Here is a 19,390-nt window from a genome sequence, read left to right as displayed (position 1 = left end):
GTCCCAGGAAGAAGGGGTGACCGGGTAGAGAGTACAGACCTGGCAGAAGGATGAGCCAACATACAGGGTGCTTTGTGGACACCTCCCCATCACGGTCACCAAAGGACAGAGGCGGCCGGCCCGGGCTGTTACAGCCTCACCCATCTGGGTCACAGGTCCCAGGGCCCCTAACGGTGGGACAGAAAGTGCTGGGAGCCATCATATGAGGGCTGCCTATGAGGGGGGGCCTGCACTCACCCGGAACACCCACCAGAGCAGCACGCAAGACCAGCGCAGGGTGGAGGAGCACGCCTGGCGCCTGTGTACCTGGAAAGCTCCCACAAACCATGGGTCCCGCAGAACAACGGAGCGCTCAGCAAGGTCGCTAATGAGGGAGTACACAGGAATCCAGCAGAAGCATCGCTCACTCATGGGAGGAGCAGCAGACCCAGCCTCGGCAGCAGGAGGCACATAAGTCCACTCACAGCTTTACAAGACTTCAGTAAAGACAGAGATGGGAAACATTCATACGTGGGGAGAAAACACTGTGAAGACAAAAACTCCCCCAGCTAATCATCAATAATGTCATCCCAACTCAGATCCACACCCAGCTAATCATCAATAATATCATCCCAACTCAAATCCACACCCAGCTAATCATCAATAATGCCATCCCAACTCAAATCCACAGGTTTTAAAAAATAATTTAACAAAATGATTCCAAAGTCCATATGAAGAGGTCAGAGCAGCCAGTGATACTCCAAATTCTAAAAGACAAGTGCTATGAAAATGAACTATTCTGACTACAGCAATCAAAACAAGAACAGAATGAGACATGAAGAAAATAAAATATAGTCCCCCGGAAGCTCCAGTGGCAGCTGACACAACCGCGGAAGTCAGGGATTGTGGAACGGGTGGGGCAGAGGACAAAATGTCATGGGCTTGCAGATTAAAATTTCAGCTGGAAGCCGGGCATGGTGGCTCACGCCTGTAATCCCAGTACTATGAGAGGCCAAGGCAGGTGGATCACGAGGAGTTCGAGACCGGCCTGGCCCACATGGTAAAACCCCGTCTCTACTTAAAATACAAAAAATTAGCCAGGCGTAGTGGCAGGTGCCTGTAATCCCAGCTACTCGGGAGGCTGAGGCAGGAGAATCGCTTGAACAGGGAGGTGGAGGCTGCAGTGAGCCGGGACCACGCCACTGCACTCCAGCCTGGCCAACAGAGCAAGACTCCATCTCAAAAAAAAAAAAAAAAAAAAATCAACTGGATCAGCTATTTTTTTAAAATAAATTTCCATTAGCCCGGTGTGGTGGCATGCGCTGTGGTCCCAGCTACCCAGGAGGTTGAGGTAGGAGGACCACTTGAGCCCGGGAGGCAGAGGCTGTAGTGAGCTATGATTGTACTACTGCACTCCAGCCTGTGCAACAGCGCAAGACCCTACCTCAAAAAAAAATAAATAAATAAAAATAATCCCCTCTATTTCAAAAGCAGCACATACACAGACAATTTGGAAAAAGGAAACCTAAAGCTCACCAATAATCCCATCACTCAGAGACCACACGCACAGTCAACATGTTGGCGAACACGTTTACGTCTGCTGTCCTGCACCTGTATCTGCTTGAGTGAGCACATGTGACTGAGTGAATGGGCAGGGTCTCGGGGCTCTGCAGGCAGTGGGGAGCATGGGGGTTTCAGAGCACTGGAGTGGCAAGACCACCCCAGACCACAGGAAGGAAGATGGAGCAGGGAGGGCAAGAAAGCCAGGACGGCAGCAAGTACGTTGCCACCTGGATCTAGGGCACAGGGAATAAGAAACTTCTCGAGCCTTTGGAGAGGACGCTAGACTCCACCAACAGCTCCCGGGATTCAGCCCAGGCCATCGTTTAGGAAGTTCCTAAATGAGCCCGGGCTGTGTGCAGGCTGCTGCCAGCCACCCCACACACGGACACCTCTTTCAGAACAATCCTGAGTCCATTTACAGGACACAGTCAAGCCGGTCTTGTTACTTTACGGTCACACCTAGATGGGTGTGTGATCAGGAACCATAAACACACATTGACCTTGACAATGAAATGCACACCGAAGCATTTAGGGGTGAAATGTACTGATGCCTGCAAGTGTGAAATGCATCAGAAAATAAGTCCACGGATGGCTGCACGAATGGACTGCTGGGTGGCTGGGTGATAACAAAATGGGGGTTCACTGGACAATTCTTCCAACTTTTCTGTTTTCAAAATTTCATCATGAAATACTGGGGTAAAAAAAAACACTATTCAGCATGGCGCTCTCTCCTCCCCTCCCTCAGCTCCCGCTTTAAGTGCAGGAACACTGCCCAATGAGCCTGCCTCAGACGCCTGACAATCCCAAAGTGGGAGTTCCCTGTTGTGCTGAAAAGCAGCATTTCTGAAATAAAAACCCAGCAGCCTCCCAAGATGCCAGTTCTAAAGCAACATCCTCCCTGCATCTTGAAGCTCTGCATGTTGGTCAAATTGGCGACACCTTCGCTGTACTTTGGAAGCAACAGCCTCTGCTGACCAGATGTCGGCTCCTTTAGTCTGCGACAGCCACCAAAACCATCCCGAGAGATGAGTCAGAGAAACAGATAGGCTGCCTGCGCGCAGACCCAGAGGAGACACAGACTTCCTCGTGGAATCGCAAAGCCTGTGTCTGAGAACATGCACTTTAAAAAGTCCTTACGAAGCATGGCTATCGCACAAGCAAATGTATTCATTCAAGAGATAAATCCATGGATTTCAGTAAGAATTAAGATCCCATTCAAACGGTCAAGAGTAGAGTTGGACACGTATGAACGTGAGCGTGATCTCTATACCCTAATGCCTCACCATTTTTATTATAAATATGTCATCTAGATGCCTATCTTTCTAAATTCAAAGGACCCAGTCCTCCCTAAAGTGGGCTCGGGGGGGTGGGAAAAGGAGCTAGGAACAATGTTCCCTGCACTTCAGTGCCCCACAAGGCTCCTGAGTGTCTCAGTCAAGGGCAGCAGATGGTCAGGCCTTCCCGCAAGGGCAGGCCACTTCGAGGGCTCACTTCTGGGCAGCTGCCACATTATCTTCCCATATGAAATAGCAAGAGATAGGGCTGGGTGCGGTGGCTCACTCACGCCTGTAATCCCAGAACTTTAGGAGGCTGAGGTGGGCGGACCACCTGAGGTCAGGAGTTTAAGACCAGCCTGGCCAACATGGTGAAATCCCATCTCTACTAAAAAAAAAAAAATTAGCCAGGCATCGTGGCATACACCTATAATCCCAGCTACCTGGGAGGCGGAGCCAGAAGAATCGCTTGAACCCAGGAGGCGGAGGTTGGAGTGAGCCAAGATCACGCCACTGCACTCCAGCCTGGGCGACAGAGCGAGACTCTGTCTCAACAACAACAAAAAACATATATACACATCAGCTTCACGTGGAGAGATGATCTTCCTTTGTTTGTACAGAGGCTCTCCACCCTGACTGCGCATCAGAATCACTAGGGACACAGGAAAACGTCAACGCCGGGCTCCACGGCAGCCAAGTCCATCAGCAAGGGGATGTGGGGTGGGGTGGGGGGCGCCTGTCAGGGTTTCTGAGAAGCTCCCAGGTGACGGTGACGTGTGGCCAGGCTGAGCTCAGTGCAATTTAATCATTCCACAACATACACAGATGCCAACACATCACACTGTGCCCCATAAAGACATAATATATACAATTATTATCTGTCAGTTATAAAGAAATAAACGCTTCTCTGACCATCTAGGAGGCTAAACGACGACACAGGAAAACCAACAACCCTATTTCTGCTTTGAACGTTACGCAGTTTTTCAGTACCAAACATTAAACAGATGATTTAAAAGATGAGAATGGGAATAAGGACATCGCTACCTCTTATTAAATGTCATTTTAACATCTGGTAGTAGATTACCAGATGCTGAGACTTTTAAGATTTTAACCTTTATTAAAAAGAAAATAACATAACCAAAAAAAAATTGTTAATATCTGAGTAAAGGCTAAAATGAAAGAAAATAATCCAGGCCAGAAGCCCACAAACTTGAGCGTCACCCGAATCCCCGAGGCCTGCTCAGGTCCAGCCCGGAGGTCCAGACACGACAGGCGTCAGAAGAGGCCAGGGAAGCTGCGTCCATCAAGGTCCCAGAAGACGTGGATGCCGCTGTCCAGGACCCCACTCTGGGAGCACAGATCTGGCCTCACAGCAGAGCCTGGAGAACATCAGAATAATCTTTTGAGGTGAACTCATTCCTCTAATTCCAGGCACTGAAAGTAGGCATCTGTCTGCCCTGGGAGCCCTGGCATAAATGCTCCCGAAATGAACTCAAAATGAAGCCAAACAGGAAAGGACCGTGAAAGGTGGGGTTACGCTTTCTCCTTCCAGCACCGGCCCAGGCGCCAGCACATCTGGGAGGGACTGGGTTCTGGCGCACACCCGTCCTGACTCAGAGTCCCCGAACCTCGGCCCACGTGCCACAGGTGGGCTCCACGCCAGGAGACTGGCGGAGATGGAGATTTTGTAGGTGGATGCCCCTAACTAAAGGTATTGGCCTATGTTGCTCAAGGGACTCTATGGAAGAAAATGGATTAACATGAGCTATATTTCCGTCAGCCGAGGCGTGGCCAGGGCTGCTGCCTCCTGGAGGCTGCGGGGGTCCACTCCCCACCTTATCCAGCTTCCCAGGCTGCTGCCCTGCTCGGCTCCTGGGCCCTCCTTCACCTTCAGAGCCGCACGCAGCCTCTCCTGCTTCTCACTCCTACTCCTCCCGAGGACCCCACCTTGTACAAAGACCCTGTGATGACACAAGGCCTGCCTAGGTGGTCCAGGATGCCTCCCTCGCCTCAGGACCCGCACCTTTACCCACAAAGTCCCCATTACCATGGAGGCTGGGCTGAGTGTCCCCCCAAAATTCACGTCCCCTGGAACCTCAGAATGTGGCCCTCTGTGGAAGCAATCAAGATGTAATGTAGCCGTGAGCACGTTAGGATAAACGAATGCTGGCACAGAAAGGGCCCGATCCACTGACTGCTGTCCTTCCGAGAAGACAGAGACTCAGAGACAGAGGGGGCCATGTGGGGACAGAGGCAGGGGCTGCGGCGATGCAGCCAGAGCAGGAAGAGGCGGGAAGGAGGCTCCGCAAGAGCCTTCGGAGGGAGCAGGGCCCCGGGACACCTTGTCTTGAACCTCTGGCCTCCAGCCTGTGAGAAAGTGGGTTTCTGTTATTTTAGACCCCCTTTGTGTTCATCTGCTCCAGCAGCCCTGGGAGACCCCCACACCGATTAGATGACAACTCCACAGGCTTGGGGACTAGGAGGCGGGCATCTCTGCGGCCCCTGCTGTGCTCCCACAGCTCCGTAACGGGATTCTGCCTTATGTGCGCCTGCTCCACGTTCAGCTCCAGCTTCAGAGGAACGGACATTTGTAAGGAATTCTACTACATTTCTAAGCAAGGCACTCTATATTTTTAGAAGATATCATTGTTAATATCTGAGTAAAGGGTAAAATGAATCGGTGTTTTACATATTTTAAAAAGTACGGAACACAGTCCATGCGCGGTAGCTCACGCCTGTAATCCCAACACTTTGGGAAGCTGAGGTGGGATAATCGCTTGAGCCCAGGAGTTCCAGATTGGCCTGGGTAACATAGGGAGACCTTGTCTCTACAAAAAAAAAATAGAAAAATTAGCCACGTGTGGTGGCACACACCTGTAGTCCCAGCTAACTAGGAGCTGAGGTCAGTCACGTGAGCCCAGGGAGATGAAGGCTGCGGTGAACCATGACGGTGCCAGTACTCCAGCCCGAGCAACAGAGCGAGATCCTGTCTCAAAAAAAACCCAAAAATGCACTTTGACTGGCTTCACCAACGTGCAGAGAAGCAGATGTATCAGATCTGCTGTCAGGACAACAGGCTTCCCCTTAACACTCCCAACGCCTTACAAATGCTCATTATCCAGAGTGCCAGGCAACCTCATGCACCCAAGGGAAAAAGAAAAGATACCCCAAAAGTAGTGACTCTGAGGTCACAAAACTACTCCACACACCAGGCACGCTGGCTCACGCCTGTAATCCCAGCACTTTGGGTGGCCGAGGTGGATGGATCAACTGAGGTCAGGAGTTTGAGACCGGCCTGGCCAAACCGGCAAAACCCCGTCTCTACTAAAAATACAAAAAGTAGCTGGGCGTGGTGGCATATGCCTGTAATCCCAGCTACTCAGGAGGCTGAGGCAAGAGAGTCACTTGAACCGGGAGGCAGAGGTTGCAATGAGCCGAGATTGCGCCACTGCACTCCAGCCTGGCTGACACTGGGTGACACTCCATCTCAAAAAAATAAAAATAAAGAAGGCTCCCAGCCTTCTACTGTATGGGCTTGTTCCCACCCAGGACAGTCCTACACTCAGAGATGTCAGCTCAGCCTGGCGCAGTGGCTCACAGCTGTAATCCCAACACTTTGGGAGGCCAAGGCAGAAGGATTGCTTGAAGCCAGGAGTTCAAGCTCAGCCTGGGCAATAAAGCGAGACCCCCATCTCTATCATAAAATAAGATGTGGGGCCCACAGCGCAAGGTCAAGAGGACTGCAACACGACCAGTTAACGGCCCACGTGAATGATGGAAACACAAGCCACACACGGCCCCAAAATACTCAGAAGCCAATCAGGGCAGACTTTTCCGAAAGGTTTGGCTGGTGTGAGAGAACAAATTTTGAGATGCTCTCCATTAAGACACACTAAGAGCACCTGAATACTGAAAACACGGACAAATCACAGGCATCAGGTTGAGACTGCTGAAATTAGCTTTCTTTTTTCACACACAAGAACTTTTTCTTCCTGATATTCTAGTAGGTCATCCATTTAAATTTGTCCAAAGAGAAATGCAACCAATGTTTAACTGCTGTTTTTCATTATATTTTCTAAATTTCTCAAGTTTTCTACAATGACTTTGTGTTTTTATAACTACACTCAAACTTCAGCATAAACAACAGTATGTCAATCAAAACCCGCCTATGATAAAGCCGCCAGCTCGAAGCAACTGGCACCACGTCATGAGGCTGCCTAGCCTGGATGCTCGAGAGGCCAGCCCAGCAGCATGGGGAGGAGGTCCCTTCCTCGTAAGCTACATGAAGCTTCCCTCCACCTGCCTCGGGGACAAAAGGAATGTCCCCCGCCCCCAGTGCAACTCTGAAGACTTGCTAGGCCCCAGCTGCGCGGCCTCCCCAGAGGATGGTCAGAATTCCATCCTAGGTCCACAATGCACATTCCAGAGAAATCGTGAGACAGACATGCGACATGAGGAGCCTCTCAGTGCTTGTCCCCTTATACTGAAAATCCCTTGCCCAATCACCTGAGGTCAGGAGTTCAAAACCAGCCTGGCCAACATGGTGAAACCCTGTCTTTACTAAAAATACAAAAATTAGCCGGGCGTGGTCGCAGGCGCCTGTAGTCCCAGCTACTTGGTACGCTGAGGCATGAAAATTGCTTGAAACCAGGAGGCAGAGATTGCAGTGAGCTTAGATCACACCACTGCACTCCAGCCTGGGTGACAGCGTGAGACTCCATCTCAAAAAAAAAAAAAAGAAAAGAAAAGAAAAGAAAAGCCAGCACATTCCTGTCGGCACCGAGGGGAGACTGTTCTTGCCAACGCTAAGTCCACTGTCCCCTCCCACAGCTCTCCTCACTGATTGCTCAGAGGAAGGGCTGGTCAGTCTAGAACAGCACAAATGTCTTCAAACGTTGCCCACCCCTCCTTTCCCACCTTGGCCCCTTCCAGCCCCGTGTTCCCTGTCCACAGACTCCTGAGAGGTCCCTTGGCTCTGACCTCCACTCAGCTAGACAGTTCACCTCAACAAGGCAGTGTTGTTAGCAGGCGTGTAAAGCGTTCAGACACTACCCTGAAGCGTGCTAACCAAATCCAGGCACCTCTGCACCAACTGCAGGAAGGTCCCCTCAGTAAAGCGGGACCCAGTTCCCCAGCTGCAGTGATCTGCTGAGATCTGGCAGGACGCTAGGTGAAATTACTCTTTCTGCTTTCAGTAGGTGTTTTTAGAAATCGGGCATTTATGAAACTTAAGATCTAGGTCCGCTCCCAACAGATCATGCTGACTCATGGGCCATCTGGTGGACTGAAAGCAGTAGTAGGGGCCCCCCGGAGCCTCTAGAAACTGCAACACGGCTTTTAGGGCAGGTAGGTGTTTTGAATCTCTTTCTGGACAGCTGAGATTCATTGTCTCCATCACCACTCAACCACTCTGAGCTAATAAAAAGTGGATACAGGCCAGGTGCAATGGCTACACCTGCAAACCCAACACTTTGAGAGGCCAAGGTGGGAGGACTGAATGAGCCCAGGAGTACAAGACCAGCCTGGGCAACACAGTGAGATCCCTGTCTGTACAAAAACTGAAAAATTAACCAGGCATGGTGGCACACGCCTCTAGTCCCAGCTACTAGGGAGGCTGAGGCAGCAGGACCACTTCAGCCCAGGAGTCCAAGGATACAATGAGCTGTGATTGTGCCACTGCATTCCAACCTCGGCAAAAAAGATAGACCCTGTCTCAAAAAAAAAAAGTGGAGACAGCATTGAATTCCTATGACTGTGGCTTAGAAAAATTTCCAGAGCTCCATCAAAAGAATTCGGTTTTTTTTTTAATTTTTATTTATTTATTTATTTTTTGAGACAGTCTCGCTCTTGTCGCCCAGGCTGGAGTGCAATGGCGTGATCTTGGCTCACTGCAACCTCCACCTCCCGGGTTCAAGTGATTCCCCCACCTCAGCCTCCAGGTACCTGGATTACAGGTGCCTGCCACCACACCCGGCTAATTTTTGTACTTTTTGTAGAGATGAGTTTCACCATGTTGGCCAAGCTGGTCTCGAACTCCTGACCTGAGGTGATCCACCTGCCTGCACCTCCCAAAGCGCTGGGATTACAGGCATGAGCCACCACGCCTGGCCAAAAAGAAGAATTAAGTTCTAAAGAGTCACTTGAGACCAGCCTGGCCAACACGATGAAACCCCGCCTCTACTAAAAATACAAAAAAATTTGCTGGGCATGGTGGTGTACGCCTGTAATCCTAACTGCCTGGGAGGCTGAGGTGGTAGTATTACTTGAACCCAGGAGGCAGAGGTTGCAGCAAGATGAGACTGTGACACTGCACTCCAGCTTGGGTGACAGAGTGAGACTCCATCTCAAAAAAAAAAAAGAGTCAACTGTTGCTACCTGCCTTTGTCTATTGAGGGTCTATGCATACGTGATTTTTAATTCACATAGGCTATTAAAATGTGATTAACTAATAAACGTCAGAAGTCAACTATTCATATTTCACTTGAGAATAAAAGTTTTAAAGCTTCTACTGTTCGTTCCTGCCTTTGCATGAATTTTTGCAGTAGCTCCTCAATAAACGATACATGTGAAAATGTGCATTAAAGTGATCTCAACTGATACTACCCAGAAACCACTGCAGAAAGGTGACCCAAATGCGGCCTGGGTCCAACACACAGGTGTGATCTCTGTCACAGCTGAACCAGAGCCACGCTGCGGCAAGTGAACGTGAAAGGATGACAAAAAGCCACGAGGTTCGCTTGCTCCAGGACCAAAGCTGTCCCATGTGTGAATTAGAGGGCCCTCCCCATGCAGTTCTTGGCCGTGCTGGCTGCCACAAAAGCCAAAGCTCGCAGGAGGTACATACGGCAGGTGTAAACGTCTCTGTACGCCACGTGCTCATAACCAGGGAGAATTTTCACAAAACGTCCCGACTTCACGCGAGGGTTTATACCTGAACAGACACAGCAGGCAAAGGGCTAAGGATGGCTCACTTTACAGGACTGTGCGAACAGCGTGAATACGACTCAGTGCCCGCCCCTCACCAGTGTGATACGATCCCCTCGTGTTTACGCAGCCACCCAGGACACAGGGAGGTGGCTCTGAGAAACCTGATGGAGAGAACACTGTGACACGTTTTCCTTCCATCAGTGGTGCCACCAGAAACTCATGGTGGCAGCAAGCTTGGAAATCCTTTCCATATTCGATCACACTCCTCCTGGGGCCAGCACACGCCTGGCAGTCCCCGGGCCACAGCTCACTGGGGCTCAGGAGGTGGCAGGGCAGGTGTCCTGGCTGGTGAGCATCTGAGATGACCGTCTAGAGAACCCTTATCCTGACTAACACACTCACTTTGCCCAGCACCCGCCTGGCGTTTCCCAGCCTACTAACTCAGGCCAGCCTCGTCACAGGTCAACCAAGGCTGGCCGACTACACCACCCGTTTCTGGAGCTAAGGCTGATTTTCTTCCACCACCTGTTCCCAAAGCTAAGTAATTTTCTCCTGGATAAGCCTTAAAGCAAATTCACAGAAACACAGTTGCTGCGCTGTGAAAATGAACACTGACATTTGCTTTGGCCAGTGCAGACTAACACTGCGGGGAATAAACACTGTAGGAAACAGATCATGTGAATTCTCCACATTCTGCAAACACTTTCAAGGGGTCAAGAATCAGCAGTGAAAAGAAATCTCCCCATGCCCTGTCCTCCTATCCCCTCTTCTGTGCCCACCCCCTGCCCTGCCCTCAGCCACACTGCCTCCTGCCCACCTGTGCCCAGATGGCCTCTCCCACAGGAGAGCAGGACTCAGTGCCCAGGCAACACCTCCGACCCCCACAGCTGGAAGGAGCATCCATGTGTACACTCTTCTGGGTGTTACAGGAAACTCTAACACCTGGACAGGCCAAACACCTCTGTCCCTACCAGGACATGACTTTTGGTGCTGACAACTCTTAGAAGTATGTCTTCATGTCACTTTGAGATAATATGGCCCAAATGGCCTAAGAAACTCAAAGAGCAACTGCCTTGCAGAAATGAAAAAGAAAAAAGAAAAGAAGCTCAAAGAACAGTCAGAAGATGAAAACTTGTGGTATGATACACTCATAGAAACCCTCTGAACATCCAAAAAACCAAGAGCTTCGTCCAGTCAGCAAGAAACGGGAAAGCCCCTGGCACTGAAGAAACACCCGCGGGAAGACAGCCTGGGGCCGAGGAGCCTCTGCCTGCTCCATGAGTGTCACAGGTGACTGTGGAAAGCGGGGGAACCGGAGAAACATGAAACGGGGCTGGGGGGCTCAGCCTGCTCACAGAACGCTGAAGGGAAGGAGAACTCTAGCGGGGGGCTGCTCTCCGTACCTGGGGCTTGGACAGAAGGCACCACAGCTTCATTTCCCAATTACCACGGGCAGTCCCGTCCAGAAGGCTGGAGGCCCAGAAGCCAGAGAAACAGGCAGCTCCAGGAACACCCAAGTCGCTCTGGTGCAGCCTACATTTCTCAGCTCTAAAGGGCCTTGATGCCTAGTAAAAGACACTAGTATCCACGATGCCCAGAACGGGAGAACCGAGCGTCCCCTCCCTAATTTTAGTGCTGTTACTACCAGTGCCCTATTCAAAATGTGACTGTAAGATGGTGTCTGAAAAAACAAAAGTGTGTACTAAATCACTTTTATTATTTGTCATTGATATGCACTGTCTGCTTCTGGTACAAAGTTAATCATAGATGATAACAAATAGATTCACTCACGCTTCGCATAGACGTCCCGACAAGACACGCCTGTGATCTCCAGCTTCCGCAAGTTTTCGCAAACACCATACTCTGTAACAAGAAACATTTGCAGAAATTTAAGATCAACAAGTCATAATGCAACAGACCATGGGCAGGTTGCTGATGGCTGGCAGGGGAGGTGCACACCTAGCCTCAGCCCCATCTCCAGAGTGCATCTGTCACTGTGGAGATTTCACTGACTTCTCCACATTCAGTCAACACCCTTGTTCACCCATGAAGACATCATTCTATTTTGGTCAATGTCATCCTTTACAAAATAATAATCTGCGTTGTCTATTCTAATAAGCTCTAGAAGCCTAAACACACAAACCAGTATCAGACAATCCCTAGTTTATGAACAAAGTGAGGCAGAATTCAGTTGTCTGGACACAGTGCCATGTTTCCATGGAAACAAGTTCACCACTGGTGTTAGGGGTCAGACAGTGCCAGAGGCCAGTCCACCCCATGTACTTCCCCGTGCTGCCTGTGTGTTCAACTCAGCCCAAGGCCAAGAGGGGACCGTGCAAGACATGGGGGAAGGGGTGAACACTGTCCCTTTTCCCCTGGCTAGGCTTGGCCAGGGCCCAGTGCAGGGCTCCTGGACACCTCCCCCAACCCCTGTCCTCACACCCTCACCTGCTGACAGGACCCTCCTCTCTGTCCCCTACTCCCACCCCACCACAGCTCCACTTTTCACAATCACCAACACCCAGCACGTCCCAAGCAAAACCCCAGGTCCTCCAGCACCTCCGCTAGCCTTTGAAAAGAAAGACCTTGGCCGGGCGCGCTGGCTCACACTTCTAATCCCAGCACTTTGGGAGGCCGAGGTGGTCGGATCGCGAGGTCAGGAGATGGAGACCACGGTGAAACCCCGTCTCTACTAAAAATACAAAAAATGAGCCGGACGTGGTGGCGGGCGCCTGAAGTCCCAGCTACTCGGAGAGGCTGAGGCAGGAGAATGGCGTGAACCCGGGAGGACCTTGCAGTGAGCCGAGATTGCGCCACTGCACTCCAGCCTGGGCGACAGAGTGAGACTCCGTCTCAAAAAAAAAAAAAAAAGAAAAAGGAAAGACCTCCAGGGGCTAATCCGCACAACTACAGAACTGCACGTGGGCCAAGAGCTGCTATTGGCAACACTTGCGTTGAGCTTTCCACGTGCTGTGTACCATACCAAGCCATGCTGGGCATCACCTCACTGCATCCTACAGCAGTCCCATGAGAGAGGCACCGCTGTCGTCTCCATTTTAACAGAGAAAACAAGCGCAGACAGGTGACGTGACTCCACAAAGGACCTCGAGCTTATGGTCAGCTGGGACCAAGAATTGAAGCCTAGATCAAAAAGCTTCCTTTGCAGTTAGAATGTGGCAGGGACACAACACAGGAGATGGGACGGGGTGGCTGGGTCTCCACACAGACCACTGCAGCTCACAATGACTGTCTTATGCCCTGTGCAGGCATGAGAGCCTGATAGTGACCTTGAAGGTAAGGACCCTCCCTGTGGCAGAGAGGGAAACTGAGGCCCAGCGAAGTTGATGGCCATCAGAGCTCACTCAGCAGTCACAATACAGGAACGTCGATACGATTCCTGTATCAGGCTAGCCAGGTAGCTCCAAAGTGCTGTCCCTCATCACACGCCTTCTGATAAGCACTACTCGCCCAGAGGCCTCATCCCTTCTTTTCAATAACATGGATGCTATTACCCCAAATGCTTCTCTGACTGGAAGCACTGACAGTACTCAAAGTAAAGCTCGAGAAGCAGACAGGGAGGAGACAGCAGTCGAGGCAAGGTAGCTGCTACTCAGCAAATCTCTTTCCAGTGGGGCCGTCCAGGCTCCTGCCCTGACAGCATGTCCCCTGCCTCCACTTCTGAACCCCAAGGCTCCTAGAAGGCCTGCGTCTCCTCTCAGTTGCGGCCTACGGGTCCCCCTTAGCGGGAGGACCTGGGAAACCACATCCTAAATCCAGCAGGCTCCAGTGAAGAGTGCCCAGAGTGGGTCCCCTAATGAACACACCCAGCGAGGAGACGCATTTTAGTTCTTTGGAGAAAAAAACAGCAATGAGAAGGGTGAGTCATTTGAAGATCTCCCACAGAGCCCAGGGAGCTGCTGATTCCAGATCTAGGCCAGGGCTGCCCTGATGGAAACACAACGTGAGCCACAAATAGCATTTACATTTTCTAGTAGCCACATCAAAAAGGGTACAATTAAACAGGTAAAATTCATGGTAATATTTTATTTAACTCAATATAACCAATTATTGTCATTTCAACATGCAGTCATTACTGAGTTATCTTTTTTTTTTTTAGAGATAGGGTCTAAGTTGCCCAGGCTGTAATGCAGTGGTTACAGGTAAAACATACATACATACATACATACATACATTTATTTAGAAATGGAGTCTCACTATGTTGCCCAGGCTGTAGTGTAGCGGCTATAGTTAAAACATACCATTCATTCATTCATTCATTTAGAGATGGAGTCTCGCTCTGTTGCCCAGGCTATAGCATAGTGGCTACAGGTAAAACATACATACATACATTGATGGATGGATGGATGGATGGATGGATGGATGGATGGATGGATGGATGCATGGAGTCTCACTCTGTTACTGAGGCTAGAGTGCAGTGGCGCGATCTCAGCTCACTGCAACCTCCACCTCCCAGGTTCAAGCGATTCTCCTGCCTCGCCCTCCTGAGTAGCTGGGACTACAGGCGCACAACACCATGCTGGGCCAATTTTTGTATTTTTAGTAGAGATGGGGTTTTAATTCACCATGTTGGCCAGGCTGGTCTCCAACTCCTGACCACAAGTGATCCGGCCTCCCAAAGTGCTGGGATTACAGGCATGAGCCACTGTGCATGGCCAGAGTTTAAACATTTATCAATTACTTTGTCCTTATGACCAGGGGAGTCAGGGACCCCCGTCTTCACTACAAATGAGCCTGGGGACCAGGACCTTTGTGCTCCCTTCAGTCAGGGCCGGGGATAAGGAGCTGACATGCAGCATGAAGCAGCCCAGGGGCTGCTCTGACAACCATCCAGGCTGACTCCTGCTAATAATGACAGAGAGAAAACCAACACCAGGTGCGGGTTAAAAATAAAACAAAAGCTAGGCGTGGTGGCTCACGCCTGTAATTCTACCACTTTGGGAGGCCGAGGTGGACGGATCACCTGAGGTCGGGAGTTCGAGACCAGCCTGACCAACATGGAGAGACCCCCATCTCTACTAAAAACACAAAATTAGCCGGGCATGGTGGCGCATGCCTGGAATCCCAGCTATTCAGGAGGCTGAGGCAGGAGAATCACTTGAACCCAGGAGGCGGAGGTTGCAGTGAGCCAAGATCTCACCACTGCACTACAGCCTGGGCGACAAGAGCAAGACTCTGCCTCAAAAAAAAAAAAATCAACACCGGCTCATCTCCTTTGCCTCATGGTCTAGGGGCCTCCTGGCTGACTTGGGGCATCTGACGCTTGCCTGCCAAGGAAGACCAAGGACTGGTAAGAATTTCTTAAGTGAAAATTTGTCAATGATAGAATAATAATGAAGAAAATTCTCCAGTTGCCTCCAGAGAATTTTGTTTTAGAGGAGCTCTCCAATTGTCCAGGGTGACTGGCTAGAATGGCAGGAATAAATAGGTTTTTAATGAAAATGTCTTGCTACATGGTTAAGTGCTATGGGGAAATCAAAGAATGATCAGAGAAACACACAGGGACTCTGTGAGAGTCTCCTGAGAGAGACTCTCAGCAAAACCAACACTGCCTTGAGCTGTGGAGGAAAAAGGCAAATGATAATAAAAGACTTGGTCTATGTTACAAATAACTGGAGCAACGTCTTCATTTTTCATCTGTAAGTTAAAGGAACTGGACCGGATCATCTGCCAACTCCCCCTTCCGAGGTCTCAACATCCTACGATTCTAGTTGGAGATAAAAGAATATTCACCAGCAAATGCTTACAAATGGGAGGGGGAAGAGGAAAGACGCTGACGCACAGCAAGGACGGAGAGGGCAGGGCTGGCAGGGTGAGAGCTGCGGCCGCAGCCTGGCAGCCGCCCCACCTCCTGTTCCATTACAATCTTATTTCAGTTATGTTGATACAACACAATCTGTCCTTCCAAGTGATCACCGGAGTCCAGTTATTTCTGTCAAGTCAGCCGACCAGGAAGGGGCTGCAGACAAAATGCGGCAACAGGGACTCCACCAGGCCGCGGAGCTCATCCCGCAAGACGCCTCACCACACAGGAGGGCTAATCCCAGGGAAACGTGTCACCAGGACACAGCACGAAGCTCAAAAGGGGCCTGCGTGCTCTGTGCAGCTGCCAGACTCTGCCCTGAAGAATCACAGGGCGCTCTAGTGAGCGCTGCGGCAGCCGGGAGGCCCTGGATGGCCAGGTGTGCAGTGGGGAGGTACAGGGGGTTCACCAGGACGCAGCCAGACCTGGGCCAGTTCACGCCGACTCCTCTCCATTCCAGAGGTCCAGGGAGCACCTGTCAGCGTGGAAGTCAGAATGCTCAGGCCAAATACCGAGATCAACTAACTATTCAGGTTGAACCAGAGGCCTGGGTGGGGGCATCTAACTGCCCACCCGTCAGACTGAGGGACGCGTCACCCCAGGCCACAGCCCTCCAGAATGCAGTACAACCACTAGATATGACTTATCAGCTACAGTGAACCCCAGGAGGAAATCCCGCCACTAACACCATCATTTAGTTTCACTTTGCAGATTATAAAACATTTTATCTGGTGGCTCATGCCTGTAATCCCAGCACTTTGGGAGGCCAGGGCAGGCGGATTACCTGAGCTCAGGAGTTAAGAGACCAGCCTGGGCAACATGGCAAGAGCCCATCTCTACAAAGAATACAATAATTAGCCAGGCATGGTGGCACACGCCTGTGGTCCCCACTACTCAGGAGGCTGAGGTGGGAAGATCATCTGAGTCCAGGAGGTCGAGGCTGCAGTGGGCCAAGATAATACCACTGCAATCCAGCCTGAGTGACAGAGCCAGACCCCGTCTCCAAATATATATATATATCTCTCTCAGGCAGGCCACCCAATAATTACATCATTTTCTGTGATGATATAAAGGTCTTTGCAGTGATGACAGAAAGAGAAAACCAATTTGCTTTAAGGCGAGATCCAAACTGGGACTAGAGGGAGGGAAACAGAGGCAGGTGGAATGAGCCTCAGGCCAAGGGGTCAAGACTTCTGCTGCAGGCAGAGGGGAGCCTGGAAAGGCTCCTGAGCAGGGGCTGCGAGCTCCATGGCAAGGCAGTGGCTCTCAACCCCCTAGGCCAATCCCACTCCTTAAAACAAATATTACTAACACCTCCTAGATCCTCATGAAAGCAAAGAAACGATTCTACACACAATTGTAAACAATTAATATTGCCCTAATTGTAACAGGAAGGAATACAGAAATCCATCAAGGTACGTTTTGACATGTGATGCTCAGGTGAGACCTCAGCAGAGCCTGGCTGCTCTGGGCGTGGTCCAAGGACCTGCAGCACGGCCTCCTTGGGAGGCTCAGCAGGGAATCTCAGGCCCCATCCGGACCCACTGAATCAGCATCAGCATCTCAGCAAGATACCCGGGATGGCTGGAGGAGCCCTGCACGGGCTGTGACCATCTCTGCCCATGCGGCCCACATATTCAGCGCTGCCATGGTAACGCATTTCCAAACAGTTTCGGGAAAAGTTCTGAGCAAAATACATTTTCTCTTAGTTGACAGCGTATGAAAAAACTGTATGAAAAACACTGGGTGTAGGCCAGACAAGGTGGTTCACGCCTGTAATCCCAGCACTTTGGGAGGCCGGGCAGATCATTTGAGGTCAGGAGTTCAAGGCCAGCCTGGCCAACATGGTGAAACCCTGTCTCTATTGAAAATACAAAAATTAGCCGGGTGTGGTGGCGGGCGCCTATAATCCCAGCTACTCAGGAGGCTGAGGCAGGAGAATCGCTTGAATCCGGGAGGCGGAGGTTGCCGTGAGCCAAGATTGCGCCACTGCACTCCAGCCTGGGCAACAGTGCGAGACTGCTTCTCAAAAACACAAAACAAAACAAAAAACAAATCGGTCAACGTCACCAAAACCAAGCAGAGTCTAACAAACTGTCACAGCTCAGAAGAGGCAGAGGAGGCACGGGGACTAAATGCCACAGGGGCTCCGAGACGGGATTCTGGGAGAAGAAAAGGATGTGAGTGAAAACTGCAGAAATCTGAACCAAGTGCAGGCGTGGTTAATGATAACAGATCATTATTGGTTTGTTAACTGTGACAAATATGCCATACTAACAGAAGACGGTCACAACTGGGGAAACCAGAGCATATGGGAACTCTCTGCCCTTCCTTGCAAATTTTTAATAAATCCTATAATATTTAGTTTATCTAGGGAAAAAAAAGGCTCCTTATCATAAAACACCTCCTAGGAGGCAACAACCAAGGCTGTGGTGGCAAGGGCCCAGGCAGAGGTGAAGACGGCGGGCAGGATCACGGCAGAACAGAGGCCTGGAAACACCCAGACAGAGCGGGAAGGGCGCTGAGCACTCCAGGTGCGGCAGAGCCGAGAGGGCAGGGCTGGGCAGCAGAGGGAGGCATGGAGGGGTCACCTGGAAACAGCCAGGGAGCAGGACTGGCTTCCAGGAAAGGAGTGGACACAGAGATTGCCACTGAGGAAAAATGGGAAAATATTTATGTACCACAGTTGCTGGTAAAGAAACTGGATGAAATAGCTCCAGCCAACAGGATCATCCACGATGGGCTGCTACATGGAGAGAGGGGAGGCAGAGGGCAGAAGGGCCGGCTGCTGGGAGTGTGACATCCACTCTTCTGCAAAGAAAGGGGCACAGACATCTAGGGGTAGATGGAACCATCTCTGGCGACCTCCAAAATAGCAACATGAAAAATAAAAAAGAAACAACAAGAGAGGCACAAGGGCTCACACTTGTAATCCCAGCACTTTGGGAAACCAAGGCAGAAGGCTTGCTTGGACCCAGGAGCTCAAGACCAATCTGGGCAACACAGTGAGACACCATCTCTACAATATTTTTTTAAAAAATTAGCCAGGCACAGTGGCACACCTGTAACACCGGCACTTTGATGTGGGAGGATTTCTTGAGCCCAGGAGTTCAAGGCTGCTGTGAGTGACAATCAAGCCACTGCACTCCAGCCTGGGCAACAGTGAGACCCTGTCTCAAAAAAAAAAAAAAAAAAACCAGAAGCAAATACGGTGTTTGTGAATCCAAAGCAGGGATGAAATGATACTTGCATGTAACATGGGTTGTCAATCTGAGGGACTGTGGGTTGTCAATATCCATGCAGACCACTCACCCTCAGACCAGCTCAGTGGGTCACACTCAGTGAAGACAGGAAATAACGACTGGCCTACCTGCTCTGAGCCGAGCTCCGCACCACCCCCCCGACTATTGAAGCACATCAAGATTCCCAGGGGGTCCCGCCAGTGCCCTGATGATCAGGTGGCTCTTCCTGAGACCCACCAGTCAGCTGCCACTATTTCCTCTGACTCTCCGTAAGTACTTTGTCCTCTTCTTACACAAATGATGCACTTCAAAATCATTACTGCATAATGAGACTGGAGCTTCAGTTTGCTGCATGGTTTAAAGGACAGCCCTTTTCCAGGTTCCAGATGCCACCAGTGCACATGACACCTCACTGACAAAGCAGTCTGCACTGGGGGTGCTTCTCCTCTGACGCATTTTCATAGCTGCCTTAATGCTGCAAGCAAGATGCTCTGATTCCCTGCGCCAATGGCTAGATGGGTGGACACTGGAAAACCCATCCATTTGTGCTTGTTGTTTACGCCGCCTGAAGTCATAAGCCAGTC

At 50.7% G+C, this 19,390-nt stretch overlaps 1 protein-coding gene across 3 annotated transcripts in view; it reads right to left on the bottom strand.

The window, feature by feature from the left end:
* FBXO31 (F-box protein 31) overlaps window positions 1-19,390 on the bottom strand; it is a 54,892-nt gene that overhangs the window by 19,419 nt on the left and 16,083 nt on the right. For 2 of the 3 annotated variants that reach the window (XM_032156254.2, XM_032156255.2), the window contains exon 2: window positions 11,535-11,606. In XM_032156254.2, the coding sequence (XP_032012145.1) occupies window positions 11,535-11,606 (72 nt within the window). Of the gene's footprint in view, window positions 1-9,660; window positions 9,748-11,534; window positions 11,607-19,390 lie in introns of all 3 variants that reach the window. The other variant, XM_032156253.2, reaches the window with a different exon arrangement.

Source organism: Hylobates moloch, unplaced genomic scaffold, assembly GCF_009828535.3.
Source record: "Hylobates moloch isolate HMO894 unplaced genomic scaffold, HMol_V3 SCAFFOLD_6, whole genome shotgun sequence".
Classification (NCBI taxonomy): domain Eukaryota; kingdom Metazoa; phylum Chordata; class Mammalia; order Primates; family Hylobatidae; genus Hylobates; species Hylobates moloch.
Note: the sequence above shows the minus strand (reverse complement) of the source record. Positions and strands in the feature narration are given on the sequence as shown.